The sequence below is a fragment of the Phascolarctos cinereus genome, unplaced genomic scaffold, assembly GCF_003287225.1.
Source record: "Phascolarctos cinereus isolate Bilbo 61053 unplaced genomic scaffold, phaCin_HiC Scaffold_5;HRSCAF=322, whole genome shotgun sequence".
NCBI classification, from domain to species: Eukaryota; Metazoa; Chordata; class Mammalia; order Diprotodontia; family Phascolarctidae; genus Phascolarctos; species Phascolarctos cinereus.
The window spans coordinates 175,845,789-175,866,034 of record NW_027555958.1 but is presented as its reverse complement, the minus strand read 5'-3'; the positions used below and the strand labels follow the sequence as shown (position 1 = coordinate 175,866,034).

At 40.0% G+C, this 20,246-nt stretch overlaps 2 protein-coding genes across 9 annotated transcripts in view; one reads left to right on the top strand and one right to left on the bottom strand.

The window, feature by feature from the left end:
• Positions 1-20,246, top strand: part of ANKRD6 (ankyrin repeat domain 6) — a 94,266-nt gene that overhangs the window by 64,645 nt on the left and 9,375 nt on the right. For 2 of the 4 annotated variants that reach the window (XM_020963054.2, XM_078155241.1), the window contains 7 exons: positions 3,423-3,521; positions 5,310-5,408; positions 7,990-8,088; positions 9,387-9,464; positions 16,299-16,403; positions 18,599-18,733; positions 19,327-19,512. In XM_020963054.2, coding sequence (XP_020818713.1) covers positions 3,423-3,521; positions 5,310-5,408; positions 7,990-8,088; positions 9,387-9,464; positions 16,299-16,403; positions 18,599-18,733; positions 19,327-19,512 — 801 coding nt within the window. The remainder of the gene's footprint in view (positions 1-3,422; positions 3,522-5,309; positions 5,409-7,989; positions 8,089-9,386; positions 9,465-16,298; positions 16,404-18,598; positions 18,734-19,326; positions 19,513-20,246) is intronic. The other 2 variants (XM_020963058.2, XM_020963057.2) reach the window with 1 other exon arrangement.
• LYRM2 (LYR motif containing 2) overlaps positions 5,320-20,246 on the bottom strand; it is a 37,801-nt gene continuing 22,874 nt past the window's right edge. For 2 of the 5 annotated variants that reach the window (XR_002320058.2, XM_078155243.1), the window contains exon 4: positions 5,320-5,388. The gene's annotated coding sequence lies outside the window, so the exon portion shown is untranslated. Of the gene's footprint in view, positions 5,389-16,293; positions 16,326-20,246 lie in introns of all 5 variants that reach the window. The other 3 variants (XR_013486986.1, XR_002320056.2, XR_013486987.1) reach the window with 3 other exon arrangements.

Sequence of the window (20,246 nt, the reverse complement as noted above, 5' to 3'; positions counted from 1 at the left end):
TAAAAACCTCCCTTGTGGCTCTGGTGCTAACACCCCTTAACTTCCTTTGATTTTTGAGGAAATACTAGGACTTCCTAGCATCTGCTAAACAGAATATGGAAAAAGATGAAGTTCCTTTCTTAGCTATCTGCTATTAGCTATATATTATCTCTTTACTAGCTATCATTGTCATAATGATGACAATACAGTAATAATAGTAATAATGTCATGCATTTCTGTAGCAATTTAAAATTTTCAAATCTGGGGCAGCTAGGTGGTAAAGTGGATGGAGTACTGGGCCTAGAGTCAGGAAGACTCACTTCCCTGGGTTCAAATCTGGCCTCAGACACTAGCTGTGTGACCCTGGGCAAGTCACTTAACCTCGCTTTCCTCATCTGTAAAATGAGCTGGAGAAGGAAATGGTAAACCACTACTGTATCTTTGTCAAGATGGAGTATCAATCCAATCCAATAAACATTTATGAAGCTCCTATGTTCCAGGCATGGTGCTTAGTGCTAGGGAAGCAGTTACAAAAAAGAAAGACAGCCCTTCCCTCAAGGAGCTTATAATTGAATGGGGAGACAGGAGAGCCTGAGGGAGACAACACTCTAAAGGACATAGGAACGGGGAGGGGTGGGGCATCTTATTCCATGAATTTGAAGCCAGGGGAAAGCAGCAGGTGCTGAGTGGAATAAGCTGGGGAAGGTCCAGTTTCTGCCCTCTGTAAAGGAAAGCATTGGGAAAAGTTTAGTACTCCACTCTGTAGCCCTCCAGTCAGAGGGGAGAGAAGGCATGTGGCGTCAATCAAGGCTTCACATAAATGATCTCATTCTGTCCTGTGAGATAGGAAAGTAAGCCAGGTATTTTCCCCACTTGACATGTGAGAAAACTGAGCCTCCAAAAGTTTGAGTGGCTTGTTCAAAGCCATGCTGTTAACTGGTGAAAGAGGCAGTTTATGAGCAAGTCTAGGTTCTTTCCAGGAGACCACAGTGCCACCTCTTCCAGGCTGGGAGAGAAAGCTTGAGGGGATGTGGCTCTGCTATGCTTTTGCCCATCCCTGACCAAAAGGTAGCTATAGAGTGCTGGCCTTGCAGTTGGGAAGACCCAAGTTCAAATTTGGCTTCAAACACTTATTCTTAATTACTTTACACTTAATAGCTGTGTGACCCTGGGCAAGTCACATAAGTTTCCTCATCTGTAAAATGAACTGGAGAAGGAAATGGTAAATCACTCCAGTATTGCCAAGAAAATCCCAGATGAGGTCATGAAGAGTCAAACATGACTAATTGACTGGAAAAGCCATACTTTTCTTGCTAGTCTGCCAGTCAGTTTCAGATAACCCTCTGTGGCTGCAACCCTAGAATTGGCTCCCACTTGGAGATCAGTGGGCATATTGCTTAGAGCAAGGATTGTTTCATTTTTTTATTTTGAACCATCAACACCTAGTGCTGTCTGGAACATGAAAGGAGTTTAATCAATGGTTGTTGACTAATTGATTAGGACAGTGAAAGAAAAATGCTAGATTTAGAGTCAAGGCTCTTTTTGAGTTCTTAGCCACTGTGTTCCTCATCTGGCTGGATTAATAACATCTGTTAGCATAATTTTGTTTGAAGTAGCATACAAAAGTAATCTTGCAGAGCTGAGCATTTTAATTATAAAAAGAACTGCCTAATCTCAATCACCTTGCCTCTTTCCTCTCTTAACTAGGGGTGAGAACTCAATTGACCAAGCCAAGAGACACCTCTTGTCCTACTACCACTGAGTGTCACGTGTAAAAACATGTACAGGCTGCTCCTTGATTAGTGTTAAGTCCTCAGCTAGCTAACACCTTTCTTTGTCTTGCAGCACCTCTTGAGGCACTTGCTGGTAGTTATAATGAGAAAGAAACCCAAGGATTAAAAAAAAAAACTCATAGGCAAAGTTCCCTTGTTTTCGAAGATCAGCCAGGTATGGTGCCAGTGGAGTGGAGTGCCAGTCTTTAGAACGGGTTTTTATAATACATTCTGAACTCAAGCAAAGATGGGAGGTGGGGGAGAGAAGAAAGTAACTTCTGAATTGGTCGCTTATATGAACCATTCCCTCCCTATCAAAACACAAGGACTCTGGAGTTTAAGATCATCTACAGGTAGTTGCATCCCAAGGGGAATATAATTCAGTGAGGGAGAAGCAATCAATAGGTTCCTTAGCAACTCTGAATATCTCACTTGGCCCAGCTTCTAATCTCAACAAGAAAGACAGTGAGTATGTAAATTCAGCCAAATAAAGTATAAATAAACATGCCAAGACCTACACCTCTTCACCTGCTACCTGTTTTTCTTGCAAAGGTTATCAAACTGGCCTCTGGGCCTTCCACAACAATTTCCAAAAAACAAAACAAAACAAAACTTGGAGTCAGAAAGCTGATTCTGCCATTTATTAGCTGGGCTAGTCACTTGAACTCTCTGGGCCTCTGATTCCTGGGTCATATGGGAATCATAATATATTTACTACCTCCCTTACAGAGTGATTTTGAGGATCAAAGGTAACTGGAAAGGGCTATGTAATTGTGAACTGCAGTTAGATAGAACATTGGATTTGGATTCAGGAAGACCTAGGTTCAAAACTTGCCTCGGATGCTAGTGGTCAGACCCTAGAGAAAAAGCTTAATGTCTCTGTGCCTCAGTTTCCTCATCTGTAAAATGAGGGGATTAGATTAAGTGGCCTCTAAGGTCCCTTCTAGCTCTAAATCTATGATCTTTTGAGGAGGGAGGTCTACTGAAATAGAGTGGAAATGGTTATCCTTTATCATTGAAATAACAGAAAGAAAACTGTTTTAAAAAATCTAAAATGAGAGGTTTCCATTATTTAGTGACAAATCACATATATACACATATGTGTGAATGTATATGTTATATATATGTGTTATATATCACACATACTATATATGTATAGATGTATATGTATGAGTAGGAGAAGGTACATGCCACCTAGAGCTGATCCCCCATGGAATATTTTCAATATTGCACTTAAAATGAAGTTCAGCATTTCCAAATAATGGAAATAAATGGAAAATTTGAGAAGGACTTGAAAGGACAACACCTATCCTTGTTTAGGTCCATTCATCATCCTTTTGGGGCACCATCCTGAGGTACTCTAATAAAAAAAAAAGAAAGAAAAACTTGATTTACATAGAATTCTATATTTCCATAGGGAATATGTTTTATCTTCCTTAGTGATATTATTTGTCTTGATAGTAGCTATAAACAAGGAAGCAATTTGTATTATGGCCAGTTGTCCCCAAGGATCTAGAATGAGGCCACTCATCAGCTGGTAGAGGATGTGACCTTTTTGTTTAGTTTCTTATCAAAGTAAACTTAAGGTCCTACAACAGGCAATTCCTGGCAGTTGCTAATTCTTTATAATTTCCAAATGTTGTCCTTAATTCTTCTTGGTCTCTCCCCAAGGCAGGGAACACCGCTCTGCACTTGGCTTGTCAGAACAGTCATTCCCAGAGTACCCGGGTTCTTTTGCTGGGAGGATCTCGACCTGACCTCAAAAATAATGTGGGTAAAAAAAAATGCAACTTGTGATTCTCTTCTCTCTCACCTTGGGAAGCAGATATGTAGAAAGCAAATCTTGGGAGAAAAAGAATCTAGACAGAAAGGTTAAATAATTTCTCACAGTTGCTCTAGAACATGGTCTATTAACCTTATTTCCATTATAGTTATTTAGAGATGTGGTGGTAGGAAGATATTTCAGGTGTAGCTTCTACCTTCCCTTCTCCCACCTTACTCTATTTATTTATGAAATCAAGTCCAGAAATCAGCAACCATTTTTAATGTATCTTTATTTAAAATCTCATGCTGAGAAGCTTTTTTCAATTCTCTAAACCAAAGCCTTTAACCTGGAGGCCTTGAGTTTATTTTTTTAATATGTTTGTAACTATTCCTATATAATTAGTTTGTTTTGTGATAGTATGTGTTTTATTTTGTGCATTAAAAAATTATTCTGAGAATGGGTCCATAGACTTCACTAGTGCCCATAATACAAAAAAGGTTAAAAACTTATGCTCTAAAGAGTATCTAAAGGTAGAGGCAGATTCCCAGCTGCATCAGGTCTTAATATATCATTGCAGTGGGCAAAGTCATGCTTAAAGCAGCTGAAACATACTTTGGGCATTTTTTTTTCCCATACTTCTCTCCTCTCTATGTATGGCCCCTTTGGAAAGGTGCCAGATTAAGAGGATTGCTTTGACTGTAGGCTGTATTACAAATCACTGTAAAGGAAACCCTTCTTGGGAGGGCTGGTGACCTTCTTGTTTTCACGAAAGGAGATCTTGCCACAGAGCTCTCAAAGTTGGTCCATGACCTAGAGCTTTCTGCTCAGTCCTTTCTGGACTCTGGTGCCAGCAGTATTAGACTTGCTTGCTCCTCAGCTTCTAGTAGAGCTGTAACATTAACTCAGGGGGAATATATCTGGAACTGTTGGTAATTTAAGCTACATTTGTAATGTAATCTGCCTCCATTTTTACCCTCAATCTTTTGAGTCAAGTTTAGTATCTATAATCTCACTTGGGAGTAGCAATCTCTTCACTGTACATTGTGTGAATGCACTGCTCTTTTACAAATGGGTCACAAGACCATGGGCCCCGGGACTATATTGTTCTCTGTGGGTCATCACCATCCCCACTCTGAATTATTGCTAATGTCATGGCAGTGTCATACCCTTGGATTCCATTAGATAGAAACCCATGCTTTTAAAATCTGGATTGACCATTGCACTAGCCTGCCCCTGTCCTCCCCTGATGGATGTGAACTGGCAATGGGGAATCTGCAAGGCAATATTTTGTCATTTCTTTGGCTCATCCTATAGCACGAGAGATATAGGAAAGGCTGGATACAGTTGGAATCTTGCCTCCCACTGAAACGTTAAGCAAGCAGAGTCTGCCTTAGGTCTTCCTAAAGTCTCTGTGGGGAGCAGACACCCACTGTATGAAAAATGGAAGCATTTATTCCAGTTGCCTTCGTGGGCTGCTCTGTACAATGAGTGCACAGTAGCAAAGTACAGTGAGACTGGAAGCACAACATCGGTTAAAAGATGTCGCTTGCAGTTTTGCTTTTTGCTGTTGGTTTTTGTTTTGGTTTTATTAGTCGAGGAAGGCCATTCTGCCAAGATCTTTCCTAGCCTTTCTTTGCTTTTGCATCTCCAGCTAGAAGTAGTCAGCTTAATAATGCAGGTGGAAAGCTCTCAAAGGGTAAATGATGGCTGCAAGCTTTCTCCTTATTTGTTTTTATTTTGTTCTGTTCCTTTTACTGACCAAAACATGCTCAGAGTTTTATTTCTGTTTGCAGGCAGGAGATACCTGTTTGCACGTTGCCGCTCGCTATAATCACTTGTCCATCATTAGGGTTCTCCTCAGTGCTTTCTGTTCTGTCCATGAAAAGAACCAGGTCAGTGCATGTATCTTATACTACAGCAGTGCACCCTTTGTACAAGGCTTGTTGACATGACATAGACTTATGCTAGGCTAGAGGCTGCAGCTGACTTGCCTCCTTTGAAACTTCTGGGAGTTTACTATAAATGGCCGCCGGGGAACATGGGTTCCAGCCTAATACCATAGCACTAGATTCCCCAAAAAAGCCTTATAGAGAGGGTGTGCCTGTGGTTTCTTATCATTTCAATGCATATCACCACATTTGCATAATGAACACATTCTGCATATACTGCAGTGGTTTCTGTTGTTTCGTTTTGTTTTGTTTTTTTCAAACAAACACACTCAAGGAAAAATTCCACTGACAAAGAATTGTGGCTTCATGGAGCAAAGGAATGGGATTCTTGTGATCTGCTGGGCTCTACCACTGGCTTCATAGGTCCTGTCACTGCTCAGGCCCTATAAAGATAAAGCTTATTTATTTGTCCTTGTGGTAAATGTCAGACTTCAGTGTGTTGACCCATGTGAGGTCCCTAGGGTGTGCCAAGGAAGTATTAATGATGCTTGTTAGCATATATAACTACCTGTAAATTTATTGATCACTTGAAACCTGTAAGGGACATGGGTTTGCATTTTTGAGCTGGGATACAGCAATGTGAAATTTAAAAATAAAAAATGTCTGGGAATGTTTGGGATTCACTATACTTCAAAGAAAATAGTTTTGTGCTGTCCCTATTCCAAAGGACAAACAGGTGATCCTGGAACAGTAAATTATCCTGGCGAATAATATTCAGAACCCCTTCTGTTCTCCCCTCATCAAATAAAAGAAATCCAAACTTTACCTATTCATTATTTCCCTAGATTGTACACCAAGGAATGGAAATGAAATACACATTTCTTTTTGACATTTATTAAAGGAAAGTGATTATATCTAGATCCTGATTAGTTCAAGCAGTGAATTTCCCTTAAGTGGTTGCCTTATTCTGATTCACCTGCCTATTTCCATTGGGTTGGAACCAATGACCATATTTTACATAATTATAACTCCGAATAATGCAACTCAAATACATTGACCACCATAGCTGTGTAAGCAAGACTAGTTTTATGTATATAAAGTTAACTTATTTTATTTTTAATGAAAGTTGGCTCTATGGGGATATATCACCAGTTATGAGAAAAGAGTAGATCCTTTTGATTTCTGCTGCTTTTTTTTTTTAGTAACTGCTTGTTTGAGAGAACACTAGAATTGGGAATGACTAAATCAGCATTGTCTAACCAACAAATTAGCTGATCTTCAGTAGTAGTGGTAGAGTTTATATGGAAATATAACTCTCCATAGGACAAATAAATATACTTTAGATTTCCCAGGATAAAAGGTTATGTAGGAAGTAGAGAACTAGTTAGTAGTTAATTAAAAGATCACATTGGCTCTTAGCGCCCTCTGACCAGTGAAGAAAGGCCCTAAGAGTAAGACTGCCTTAATACAGGCATATAAAAACAACTTGTGCTGGGGTGAATAGTTTGTATAATACAACGAGACCCTCACCCCCCACTACCACCACCTTAGGCAGCCTGTTGTCAGCATTACTGGCTTAATCCTAAACCTAGAGGTTCATACGGACTCTCTACATCTTCCTTTCACAAGACGAGAGAAGCAACTTCCTCGGACCCTCAACAGCTTCACTTTCTTGTCTGTTTGCCCATTGATCTATCCCAACACCGACTTTTCCTCAGCCCAGTAAATAAGCTTTGGAGATCTCCTTTTACTAAGTAAACCCACTCCAACTTTCTCATGCTTCCTGAAGTTGACTCTGTCCTCAGTTCCTAGTATTTCTGCAGGGGAAAGATGTCATTGGAATTCAGCTCAAAGAATGTTGGTAGTCTTGTAGTTTGCAGGGGTGGGGAACATGGGTTCCCCATGTGAGACCACATGTGGCCTCAAGGCCAAAGGTTCCCCACCCCTGGTTAGCATTTCCCAAATGGGAATGATGTGAACAAGGGTGCTGTGAAAAAAAAAATTATGCCAATATTTTCTACTCTAAAATATGAATTAGCAGTCAGTCAAACATTTATTAGGTTCCTACTATATATCAGTCATTATATTAGGTACTGAAGACACAAATACAGAAGCAAGCCCTCAAGGAGCTTATATTCTGTTAGAAATTTCTATGATGAAATTATGTTTGTATCAAAAATACTTATATGCAAGAGATTTTTAAAACTTAGTATGAAAATAAGCTTAAATTTTTTTATTTTTTTTCTTCAAAATTTCCCTAACCCTATTTTATTCCAGGGGGAATTGATTATCCCCAGGCAAACTTGATAAGCTCCAACAAGAAGATAAAAGCCTCAAAAGTTTCCTATGAATTGTAAGCTTGGGATATGCTGATCTCACTCAGCCCATCATTAAGAACAGCTGTCTTCTGCCAAAGAAATAAATAACTCTTTTTTTCAGAAAAGTCTCTGTTTAGCAGACCTCAGCTCAAGATTCATCCCTGTTTGAACTTGAAGAGACACAGCCCAATTCAGGATGGGAAGGACACGTAAGGAAGGTACTCGAAGTTCCCGTGACGGTCGGGTTTTTTTCTGTTTAATTTCAGGCTGGGGACACAGCTCTTCATATTGCTGCTGCACTAAATCACAGAAAAGTGGCTAAAATCTTACTGGAAGCAGGAGCTGATGGGACAATTGTCAACAATGTAAGTGAGGCCGTGATCCTTTCTGAAATTCTCTCCATCACTCTTCGGAAAACAACATGGGAATCTTTTTTGAAAACTACACATGTAGGGCAGCTAGGTGGCGCAGTAGATAGAACACTGGCCCTGGAGTCAGGAGGACCTGAGTTCAAATTTGGCCTCAGACCAAATTTGGCCTCAGACACTTACTAACTGTGTGACCCTGGGCAAGTCACTTAACCCCAATGCCTAAAAAAAACCAAAACCAACTACACATGCCTCAAGGAAATCAGTCCAAGTCCTTCTGCTTCCCAGCATCTCAGTGAGCATGGCTCCACAGAGCTGTAGTCCTTGGGGAGAGGAGAGGAAGGGTTCCTTGTGCTTAGTAGCACAGGCAAATGGATAGATGAGCCCTGACGTGAATTCAGTAAACAAGAGTCTACTCTGCTAAATGAACAGAGAGCTGGAGCCCTCAACTGGGCTCCACTGAGCCCGGGAAGGAAGGAAATCTGAGTCCAGTTCTCTTGGGCTTGTTTGTTACTGGGGTAAATGGCTTGATAATTAATTTCAAAATGAGGGATGAACCTTGTAGACCCCTTGTCTTCCTTCTCTAGAGTTTATATTCCTCTCCTTTCTAGCCTTGGCTATCCCTTTTCTTTATACCATGAGCTGTAATGTCTATTCTTCCTCGCTCAGTTCCATCTCAGTGTCTGAGTTGGAGCGAGGTTGAGTGCCGTTGGGTTAGAAGAAGGAAAGAGTACAGGGAAGCTGGTGGTGGTGGGAGGGCAAGGAAATGAGGTTGGATGGCTTGCTCTGGCCACTAGCTATGCCTGTAGTACTCTGGAGCTAAGCCTATGCTAAAAAATCACATGGTGCTGATAATCTCTTAGAAGTGTACTCCATGGGGTAACTAGGTGGTGCAGTGGATAGAGTTCTGGCCTTGGAGTCAGGAGGATATGAATTCAAATCCAGACTTAGACACATGACACTTACTAGCTGTGTGACCCTGGGCAAGTCATTTAACCCCAATTGCCTCACCAAAAAGCAAAAAAAAAAAAAGAAGTAAAAAGAATTCACCATGGTTAAATATGACTTTTCATGGACATCAAAAAAACCCGCCAAATTTTATTGAATCTAAAGCTTTTTTGTATATTTCCATCATCACTCTGAAGGTTGAGGTACTGAAAATTTGGTAAGCGGATGTCTACCCCCAAGGACCTACCTATCTGCTTATTATCCATTATGCCAACTTTTGGGTAAACATAATTACATTACATAATTGGTTCCATAAACCCTTACCTCTCTGTGATTCCTTCCCTTAGGCTGGTCAGACTCCACTAGAGACAGCCCGGCACCACAATAATCCTGAGGTTGCTCTTCTCCTCACCAAAGCACCACAAGTAGGTTTTTAATCCACTTTTTATTAGTAACTAGTTTCATTGGTCCCTGTTATACTTATTCTGTCTGGCAGTTCTCAGGTTGCCTATTGTATTCTGGTTAATGACTGGATACATAAAAGGGCTTTGACAAAGTATACTGCTTCTTTTATACTAAAAATCCTATAAAACTCGTTCACTAAAGGGCCTTTTTTCAACGTGATGCAAATGACATATCTAAAAACCACACTCTAGCATATTAGGAAATGATGAAATACTTGAAGCTTTCTCAGTAAATACAGGAATAAAATAAGTATGCCCCCTTTCTACAATTTTGTTAAACATAGTTGCAGCATTGCTAGCAATAGCAAAAGGACAGGAGAAAGAAATTTAAGTCATAACACAGACAGAAGGGGCCAAAATGATCCTTATTTGCTGATGATGTCATAGTCTACTTCATTTCTTTGCTGATTCTGGGCTTTTCTAATTGAGACAGTAGCTTCAATAAAATAGTAGGATAGAAAAAGAACCTATGAAAATCAAAAGCATTTCTGTATAGTATTGTGGTTCATGCTGAAAGAAGACTGTGCTACACTGATTCCAAACATAGGAGAGAGAGATGTATAATGGAACTGAAGAAAGTTAAAAAAAAAAAAAAGACCACATTCATTTGCATCAGAATCCTATGCCATGATAAATATAGAAATTTTGCCTATGAGCTCAGTTATTAATTTTCATTTCATAGAAATATAACTGATGCTCATCAGTAAACTAGCGACTTTAGTAAGTCACAAAGCTTTTCATGCTTTTCATTCAGAAATTTTAATCACAGAAATGAGGTGGTTCTTACTGATAGCACCCCTAGGATTAAGAAATAGGTGAGGGCCTCTATAGATACAAGAGCTACCAGGCTGCCACCTTTTAATAACCCTGTAAGGGAACTGTTAATAGAAATATACCTTTTGAAGTCTTACAGGAAAGTGGTTTCCTTGTTGTGGGAAATTGGAAATAGATATGAAGAACTTTGAAAAGTAAAAAAGTCTGAACAAATGTGAGGTATTTATTCATTCATTTATACATTTGTATCTTCAGCAAACATAGATTAAGAACCTACTGTGTGAGTGCACCTATGAGGTTGAAAAAGTCTGTACTCATAATAATGATAATAATAATAACTAGTATTTATGTAGCGTTTTAAAGTTTGCAATGCACTTTCTATATGTTAACTCATTTGAGCCTCATAACAACCTTGTAAGGGAGGAAATATTATCCCCATTTTGTGAATGAGAAAACTATTAAGGTTAAGAGAAAAGTTAAGTAATTTGCACACAGTCAGACAGAAAGTGTCTAGGGCAGGATTTAGATTCAGGTCTTCTTAACCTCAAAGCCTGTGCTCTATCCACTGTGCTACTCAGCTGCCTTACTCTGTGACCCTATTTACTATCTACTAGAAGTGATTAAACATGCCACCAAATGTAATACAAATGAGACTATGAGAAGGAAGCAAGAAGAGTATAAAGTACTATGAGATCACGGTTGTAAGCTGATATTTCAGTGAATAACTCTTCACATCTACTCAATGATAATGTCTTGTCTTGCAACCACCTCCATTTTCCATATAGAATTCCCAGGCTCATGTTGCCCCGAGACCTTCATTTTTCTGCAATAGCCCAAGTGTGGCCATATTATTGCAATCAGTTCTCAGGACCTTAGAGGATCCATTGGGTAACAGAAACTGTGTGAGTAAAATTTAGCACAAATTCTTTCTCCACATGTTCTCCTTCTGTTACTTCATGAAAAATAGCCAAAGCCAAGGGTCCCTATGCCCCTTAATTAATAGTATACAGGATCATGAATAATACTAGAGAACAATTCATTTTTGCATATCATTATAATTTCTACACATTGCCTTCATTTCTAAATGAAGGAGCTTTTGAGTAGATATAAAAGAATTTTTGGCATTCTCTGTGATTTAAGTTTGAAAACAATTTTATTGTTCGCATTATCCAACAAGGCCTTGTTCTAGTCTGTCACATGTTGAAAAGAAGTTCTAGGCATAATGAAGGTGTAATGAATCAAAGGGTAATAAAGAAGGTATTGAATTCTGGGAGTCAGGAGATCAAGGGCCTTGTCCAGGTTCTCTAACCTTGGGCATGTAACCTAAGGTGTCTTGCCTCATCTGTAAATTGATGGGTGTTCGACTGTTTGACCTCTCTGTTCTCCAGCATTTGTTGAACTTATAAACCATTAACATAAGGATGCTTCTTTCTTAACTCCCATGCTCACTATCCTCTGATTCTTAGGGACCAGAAAAGATTGATGACATTCCATTTAGTGGGCACTACCATTCAGAGAGAATCTGCAGCCCATGCAAAGTTATTTCCACCATCTAGGCACATGTTACAAGGAGTTAATCTTTCCGATGATTATTTTTATCTTGGATGACCTTTATTTACTTGCCTAAAAGTCACTTGTCAATTTTTATTGACATGATGCAGAAAAATACGTCAGAATGTGCGTTTCAAGGGAACTCTTGACTCATGATCTGATTGAAGTCACTCACTAACATATGGGCTAAGAAAACAAGTCATTTTCCTTACTATAACTAAATTCCACTCTAGAAATACCTTATAAGATGAATAGTTTGCACAGAGTGGGTACCTAATAAATGATTATCACAGCAGCAAACAAAGGATATGGTTCATTTGAATAACAGATCATATGATGGCAAATATTTTTTAGTACTTTTGTATTAGGTTGTCATACAGGGGAAATCCTTTATATTACCTTGGATACATCACTTTCATTTTTATAAATAATGGAAAAGGATAGTCTGATGTTAAGAAAGTTTAAAGTATCATTCTCTGCGTTAGTTATCACTGACATCTTATTCCTTCAATAATAGTATTTATAAAACGGCCGCTAGATGGAACAGTGACTAGAGCATAGGCCCTAGAGTCAGGACCTGAGTTAAAATCCAGCCTCAGATACTTACTAGCTGTGTGGCCCTGAGCAAGTCACTTGACCCTGCTTGCCTCAGTTTCCTCATCTGTAAAATAAGCTGGAGGAGGAAGTGGCAAACCATTCTAGTATCTTTACCAAGAAAATCCCAAATGGGGTCATGAAGAGTCAGACATGACTGAAACGACTGAATACCAACAAATATGCTTGTGTCTCTTCCTGAAAAAAAAAAACCCTCATTTGATTCTTCCATCTCTGCTATCATCTTATATCTCATCTTTCCTTTGTGGCTAAACTCCTCAAAAAAGGCCATCTACAACAGGTGCTTCCATTTTAAAAAAAAAAGAGGGTCTCAGAAAGGCTTCCCATATAAGATGAGATTTTAGGGTCAGCTAGATGGCACAGTGGAAAGAGCTCCAGCCTTGGAGTCAGGAGGACCTGAGTTCAAATCCAGCCTCAGACATTTGACACTTATTAGCTATGTGACCCTGGGCAAGTCACTTAACCCCAATTGCCTCACTCCCCTCGCCCTCCCCCCAAAAAAAGGAAAAGAAAAAAAGCATGAGATTTTACTTGGGATTTGAAGGAAACCAAAGAAGGCAAGAGGCAGAGAGAAAGTGGTAGAGCTTTCCAGGTATGGAGGACAGCTGGAGAAAAGGCCTGAAGCCAAGGGATGGGAGTATCTTCTTTGTGGAACAGCCAGGAAGCCATTGTCACTGGATGGAAGAGTATCTCTCAGGCAGTAGTGTGTAAGAAAGTTGGAAAGATGAAGGAGCTTTGCGTACCAAACAAAGGACTTTGTATTTGATAAGGAGCCACTGGAGTTTGAGTAGGGGAGTGACATGGTTGGACTTGCACTTTAGGAAAATGACTTTGGCAGCTGAATGGAGGATGGATTGGAGTGGAGAGAGACTTGAGACAGGAAGACCCACTAGCAAACTATTGCAATGGTCCAAGGTTGAGTTAATGAAGACCTGCATCAGGATAATGGTAGTATCGGAAGAAATAAGGAGACACATTTGAGAGATGTTTCAAAGGTGAAATTGCATTAACAACAGATTGGGTTTGGGGGTTAAGAGATAGGGAGAAGTTGAGAATGACACCTAGGTTGTGAGACTGAGGGTCTGAGAGGATTACTCTCAAAATGTTCTTTAGTTTTAAGAAATCTTCATTACTTCCTTGCCAAAAAAAAAATAATAATAAAGGTGAAAGAGGAAGTGGTGCCACTGTGGAAGCTACAGGCAAGTAGTACCAGCCAGGACCTTGGTGACTGCCCTCAACAGTGATTGGGATTTTGAGCAAGAGAAGGATTTGGGGGGAAGATAATGAGTTCATTTGCATGAACTCATGCTGAGTGAAGTGAGCAGAACCAGGAAAACATTGAACATAGTAACAGCAACATTGTGCGATGACCAATTTTGTTAGGCTTAACTCTTCTGAGCAGTGCAGTGATCTAAGACAATTCCAAGAGACTCATGATGGAAAATGCTATCCACCCCCAGAGAAAGAACTATGGAGTCTGAATTCAGATCGAAGCATATTATTTTCTCTTTTTTGTTGTTTTTTGTGTTTTCTCATGGTTTTTCCCTTTTGTTCTGATTCTTCTTTCATAACATGACTAATGTGGAATTAAAAAAAAAAAGATAATGAGCTCAGTTTTGGACATGCTGAGTTTAAGATGTCTACCAGACATCCAATTTGAGATGTCTGAAAAGCAGTTGGAAATGTGAGATTGGTGGTTGTTTTGGAGGAGTTAGGTAGATTTAAGAATCATCTACACATAGCGATAATAATTAGATCCATGGGAACTGATGAGATCACCCAGTGAAGTAGGATAAGAGAAGAAAAGAGAACCTAGGACAGAGTCCTTTGGGACATCTATGGCCTGGAGGAAGATCCTGCAAAGGAGACTAAGAAGGTGCTGTCAGAGAGGTAGGAGGAGAAAAGTGGAGAAGAAGGGTGGTTGTTTTGTAGTTAGGAGGAAAGGGTGGTGTCCTGAAAACCCAGAGGGAAGAGAGAGTCAAGCAGAAGAAGGTGATCAACAGTGTCAAATGCTACAGAGAGGTCAAGAAGAATGAGGATTGAGAAAAGGCCATTGGATTTGGCAATTGAAAGAACACTGATAACTTCAGAGAGAGTAGTTTTGGTGGAATGATGAGGTCAGAAGCTGGGTTGTAGGGAGTTAAGAAGAGAGAGGAGAGGAAATGAAGGCACCTATTGCAAATGGCCTTCTCAAGAGTTAGCCAGAAAGGGCAGAATAGATGAAAAAAGGATGATAGCAGTGATGGAAAGGTCAAGTGAGAGACACAGACATGTTTGTAGGCAGTAGAGAAGGAGCCAGTAGACAAGGAAAGAGTAAAGAAAAGTGACAGAATGGGGATGACAGAGGGGGCAGTCTCTTGGAGGAGAGGGGTAGAATTGGATCACTTGTGCAGGTAGATTTTGCCTTGGTAAGGAAAGAGTAAAGCCACCTCTTAATGTGAATGACCTTAATTTTTTTTCTGTAGAACAGGAGGCAAGGTTCTCAGCTTAGAGGATAGGGGGAGGGAGACCATGGAAGGTTTGAGGAAGGAGGAAAAGGTTTGGAAGAGCTATTGTGGAGAATGGGACAATTAATTCTTATAAGGGATGTGCAAAAGGATTACCTGGCGTAATGGGAGCCAAGTTGAGGTTGTAGAATATAAATCTGTAGCAGTCAGAAAGGCTTTATGATTTTCTCTACCTATGTTTAGCAGCACGTATATAGGAGTTAAGGTAGAGGATGATGGGAGTGATCCACGGCTGAGACTTGATAGGACACAATTGGAAAGAAATATCATAAGGGGACTCAAGAGAGGAAGACAGTATAGAGTTAACCAAGGAGTCAAGATGGGGAAAGAGGAGAGACTGGTTAATGTAAGGGAGATGGCCTGGGATAGAACTGATGGGCCATGAGATTGGAGGTCACAGTGAGGATGAAGAGGAGGATTTGGTAAGGCAAGGCAGGGGAAGAGGTGAGAAGCCAGTAGATTTTAAAGGGAATGAGGAATTCTTGAACGTTTGTGGGTGATGATGAGATCAAGGGTGTGACCATCTTTGTGTGTAGTTGAGGTGGAGTGGAGTAGTTAGGTCATGGGAAGTGAGTACAGTTGAGGAACTGAGTGTTTTAGGGTATTTTAGGGATAGTCAGTGTGTACGTTGAAGTCCCCTAGAAAAGGGCAAGAGTTGAGGAGGTGAGAAAATATGTGAGCCAGGTACTAACTTCAATGAGGAATGAAGGGGAGTAACCTGGAGGTCTGTAGACAACAGCTACCAGGATTTTGATTGAGTGGTAGATATGGATTGCATGTAGTTGTTACTGTCCTTTCTTTGGGCCCAGCTTGAAGTTGCTTTTGCTAGTCAGTGTTCCCGTATTATCACATAGATGGTAACCATTTGTCACTTCCAGCACTATGATATGTCTGCATTAGCATGCACTTTGTCTTTGTTAGGCAGGTAGACCACATGGTGGATGAGTATGCTGGACATGAAATCAGGAAGACCTGAATTCAAATCGTGATTCAGATGCTTACTAGCTAGGTGACCCTGGGCAAATTGCTTAACCTTCCTGAGCCTCAGTTTCCTTGTCCATAAAATGGGGATAATAATAGCCCCTCCCTCACAAGGCTGTGGGGGGGATCAAATGAGATAACATGTAAACTCTCTGCAAACTTGAAAGCATTATATAAATGTCAGCTCTTTTTAATGCTAAGTATTACAACTGTTTCATTCAATCGTAAACCCCTTAGGTGAAGAAAAAACATGGTCTGACTCACATTTTTCAACCTCAGAGCACCCGTTGCCATCCCTTCTTCCACTGCCCCACCCCCCCAATCATGAGCCATTAGTTCTGATGGTGATATGTTTGCCTCACCTCAGGTCTTGCGCTTCAGTCGTGGGAGAAGCCTACGAAAAAAGAGAGAGAGGCTCAAGCAGGAGAGGAGAGCTCAGTCTGTGCCACGTGATGAGGTGGCCCAGAGCAAGGTGTGTGACAGATGGAGGATACACATGGGGCCTGGTCGGCCACCATGATGGGCCTCTGGCAGCCTTTCCCTTCTTCTCACCTCTTGTTCAGACAATAGCCGGAGTCTTCCTCCTTTCTTTCGGCTTCATTTTCTTTCTATGCTAAAGTTTCGAATCATGGTCCCCAACACTTTGAATGTTGCAGCCTCCTGTTTTATTCCTCTCACAATCACAAATATTAATAGGAAAATGAGGGTTTTTTTTCCCACCTTCCCTTGACATAGGCAAGATGGATATCTAAGGAAGTCTGGGATACAAGGGCTAGGCTTTTTAACACAAAATTTTATCAATAACTACTTGCTTCTTTTTGAAAACCTTCTCCCTTGATTCCCAATATGAAACTTGTAGAAGTTTTAATTAATTTATAAGCAAGGTTTTAAAATTTCATTTACAACTGATTCATATTTTATTTGTACATGATTCATGTTTTATTTTATTTACAAATTTTGAGGCCATATAGCTTTGGTCCCAGGATTTAGAGATGCCCTATAAATTTGATAAGTCCAGAATTAGACAGAAGATGTCATTTCAGCTATTTTCAGTGAAGTACTTGTATTTAAAAGGACTACTTAAAAGTCCAGGGGCAGCTAGGTGGCGCAGTGGATAGAGCATGGCCCCGGATCCAGGAGGACCTGGGTTCGAATGTGGCCTCAGACACATAACACTTACTAGCTGTGTGACCCTGGGCAAGTCACTTAACCCCATTGCCTAGCCAAAACAACAACAACAAAACAAACAAACAAACAAAAGTCCTGGACCTAGGGGCAGCTAGGTGGCGCCGTGGATAGAGCTCTGGCTTTGGAGTCAGAAAGACCTGAGTTCAAATCCTGCCTCAGACACTTGACACTTACTAGCTGTGTGATCCTGGGCAAGTCACTTAACCCTGACTACCTCACCAGGACAAAAAGATGTCCTGGACCTGCTGTGTTCACTTGAGACACCACCATTTGCTAGGTAGCAGTCAATGTTGTTTATGGAGAAAAAAAGATTTAGTATGTCTCTAAATAATTTCTAGATGGTCCCACGTAGACTGGGGACCTTTTCTATATTTGCTATTAAGGCTCTTGGCTTCCATCATCCAACTATGGTCTGTCTGAATAACACCCTGAGTGTAATTGGTTGGGTGATGGTTGAAATGGAAAAGTCCATATCCTACCACAGTGCCAAAATGTTAGAACATTGAGATGTCTTAGATCTACACAGCTCTAGAAAAGCATTGAGAGAAAATTGTCTTGTTTGACTGTATATATTTCTTACAAGAAATTTTATCTGATTTTTCCTCCAATAGTTTGAGAGGTAGGAGTGAGAGAAAATAGATTTCTATTTATTTTTAATAGAAAGATGTTGGAGAATACTATGCAGATGTGGAATGTTGCATACACTGTCAAATGAAGTCACTGCTGCATTATTAGTGTTACTTAATCATTTTACTTTGTTTCAAGAGACCTTTCATGAAGCATGAATAATCTGTAAATAGATGTAATATAAAAACAAAACACATCAGTAAAACTTTTTAAAAGATGGGGGGAGAACAGGACTAAGAATATCACTTTTCTTAATACCTAAAAATAAAAAGAGCATTCAGAGTATTGGTTTGTTCTGTTAAAATCAGACCAAACAGAAGGAGCAAATATCCAATCTACAAGGCCCTGAAGTTGTGCTCCCTTCCAGGTATCCCTATAGGATACCTGGATTCTCAACCATTTTTTTGGTCATGGATATCCTTTATCACTCTATAGAAGCCTATGGACCCTTTCTCAAAGTGGTATTTTTATATGTACAAAATGAAATATGTAGAATTACAGAGGAAACCAGTTATATTGAAATACAGTTATCAAAATATTTTTTTTTAAAAAATCAAGTTCATGAACATATATAAGAACCCCAGCTGTTGCTAAAGATATCATCACTATCCAGGATTCTGATAGGTTCAGAAACAGATGGCAGATCAGTTTTCTTTTTTAAACAAAGTTGAACCCTACAGGGAGTCATTGTGTTACAGTATAGAGGCCTGGATTTGAATCCCAGCTCTGTCACTTACTAATTTTATGACCTGGGCCAATCATTCCACCTTCCTGGGCTCCCCTCATTTCTCATCTATAAAATCAGGGACCCTAAAAGGACCTTTTATAAGTTTCTTTCTCTATTTCTTGTAGGGAAGTGTCTCAGCAGCAGACACTCCCAGCAGTGAACAAGCCACTCAAAAGAAAGGAGAGGCCAAAGAGGAATTCTACTCAGCATCTCCAGAGCCCCCAGCAAAGAATAACCGAAAGAAAAAGCTGAAACAAAAGGTAGTGATGGATTTGAAAGCAGCTCCCTCTGAGGAAAGGAGCTGAGAGACAAGTGGTTAGGCATATGTCTGGGAATATTATTTGATGTTGAATAGAAGACCCACCTCCCTTGCCAGCAATGGTTTGCAACAAGAGTACAAAAGTCAAATCTGGCCCTCTGACATACAAGCTATGCCTGTAGCCAACATAGTTATTTGGAGACAAAGTGTTTGGTGGAGAATGCTGCACAGTTATTAGTCTGGGAGGGGTAGTAAATCTGAAGAACAAACTTTGAAGCAAAGTGGTGTAGTTATGTTATCAAAAAAGTGTACGAAGTATGCCTTTAGCTACTTTTTTGTGTTTTGAACCCCCTTTTACAATCTAGTGAAGCCTGTTGACCCCTTCTCAGAATAATGTTTTAAGTGCATAAAAATACATAGAATTACAAAAGAAACCAATTATATTGCAATACAGTTATCAAATCAAAATATTTTTAATGATAATAAACCTGAGGTCTATTGCCCTTATCAGATAAATAATGGCCTTGCTATCGCTGATCCACTTTTGGGTGATAATGGTAATTCAGAGGGGTACCATCTCACTCTCTCTTTTAGGTATCTGCATTCTCTGACCCCACCTCACCAGCAGACCAGCAGCCTATTCCTGGGCACCAGAAGAACTCACATAATCACCCCAAAAAAAGGAATAAGCATCGTTGCTCATCTCCCCCACCCCCTCATGAGTTCAGAGCATACCAGCTGTATACATTGTACCGTGGAAAGGATGGAAAAGTTATGCAGGTGACTTAAGTCATTAATTGAGGACAATTACAACAGGGCTGTCTATGTAAAATGAAATTGGGTGTGGGAAATGGAGGGGTGGTGAGGAGGAACTAATTTTGCCATATAATGGAATTGTAAGATATCTCTGAAGCAGGCTTCACCACAGTGTTAGTCAATCTTCTGTTTGTCAGGCCAAAGTACTCTGAGTGTGCAGAGGTCACTGATTTATAATTGTTTTATACCAAGGTAAATGTAGGGTTGTTATGAGGATCAAATGAGTTAAATGTATGTAATGCACTTGGCAAACCTTAAAGTACTATAGAAATGGCATTGTCATAGTTATAAAGGCATCACATTGTGCTAAAATGAGCACTTCAAGGCTAGTACAGAATGGAACACACTGTTGAATTGCTAGAGCTGGTGAGGCTCCCAAGAAGTGGCACAGAGAGTAGAAAGGGAGCCAACATGGTATAGTGAGAAGAACCCCAGGCTTAGAATCAAGAGGGACCTGGATTTGAATCCTACCTCTAAGACTTACTATCTGGGTGGCAATGGGCAAATCCTTTAAATTTCCTGAGCCTGAGTTTTCTCATCTATAAAATGAAGATAATCATAGCTGTGGACCCTACTTCTCAGGATGGTTGTAAAGATCCAGTGAGATAATAACTGTAGGGTATTTTGCAAACCTTAAAGAACTGTTAATGTTTGTTGTCATCACAACAGAGAATAGTAGCAACAAAAATATTTAATAT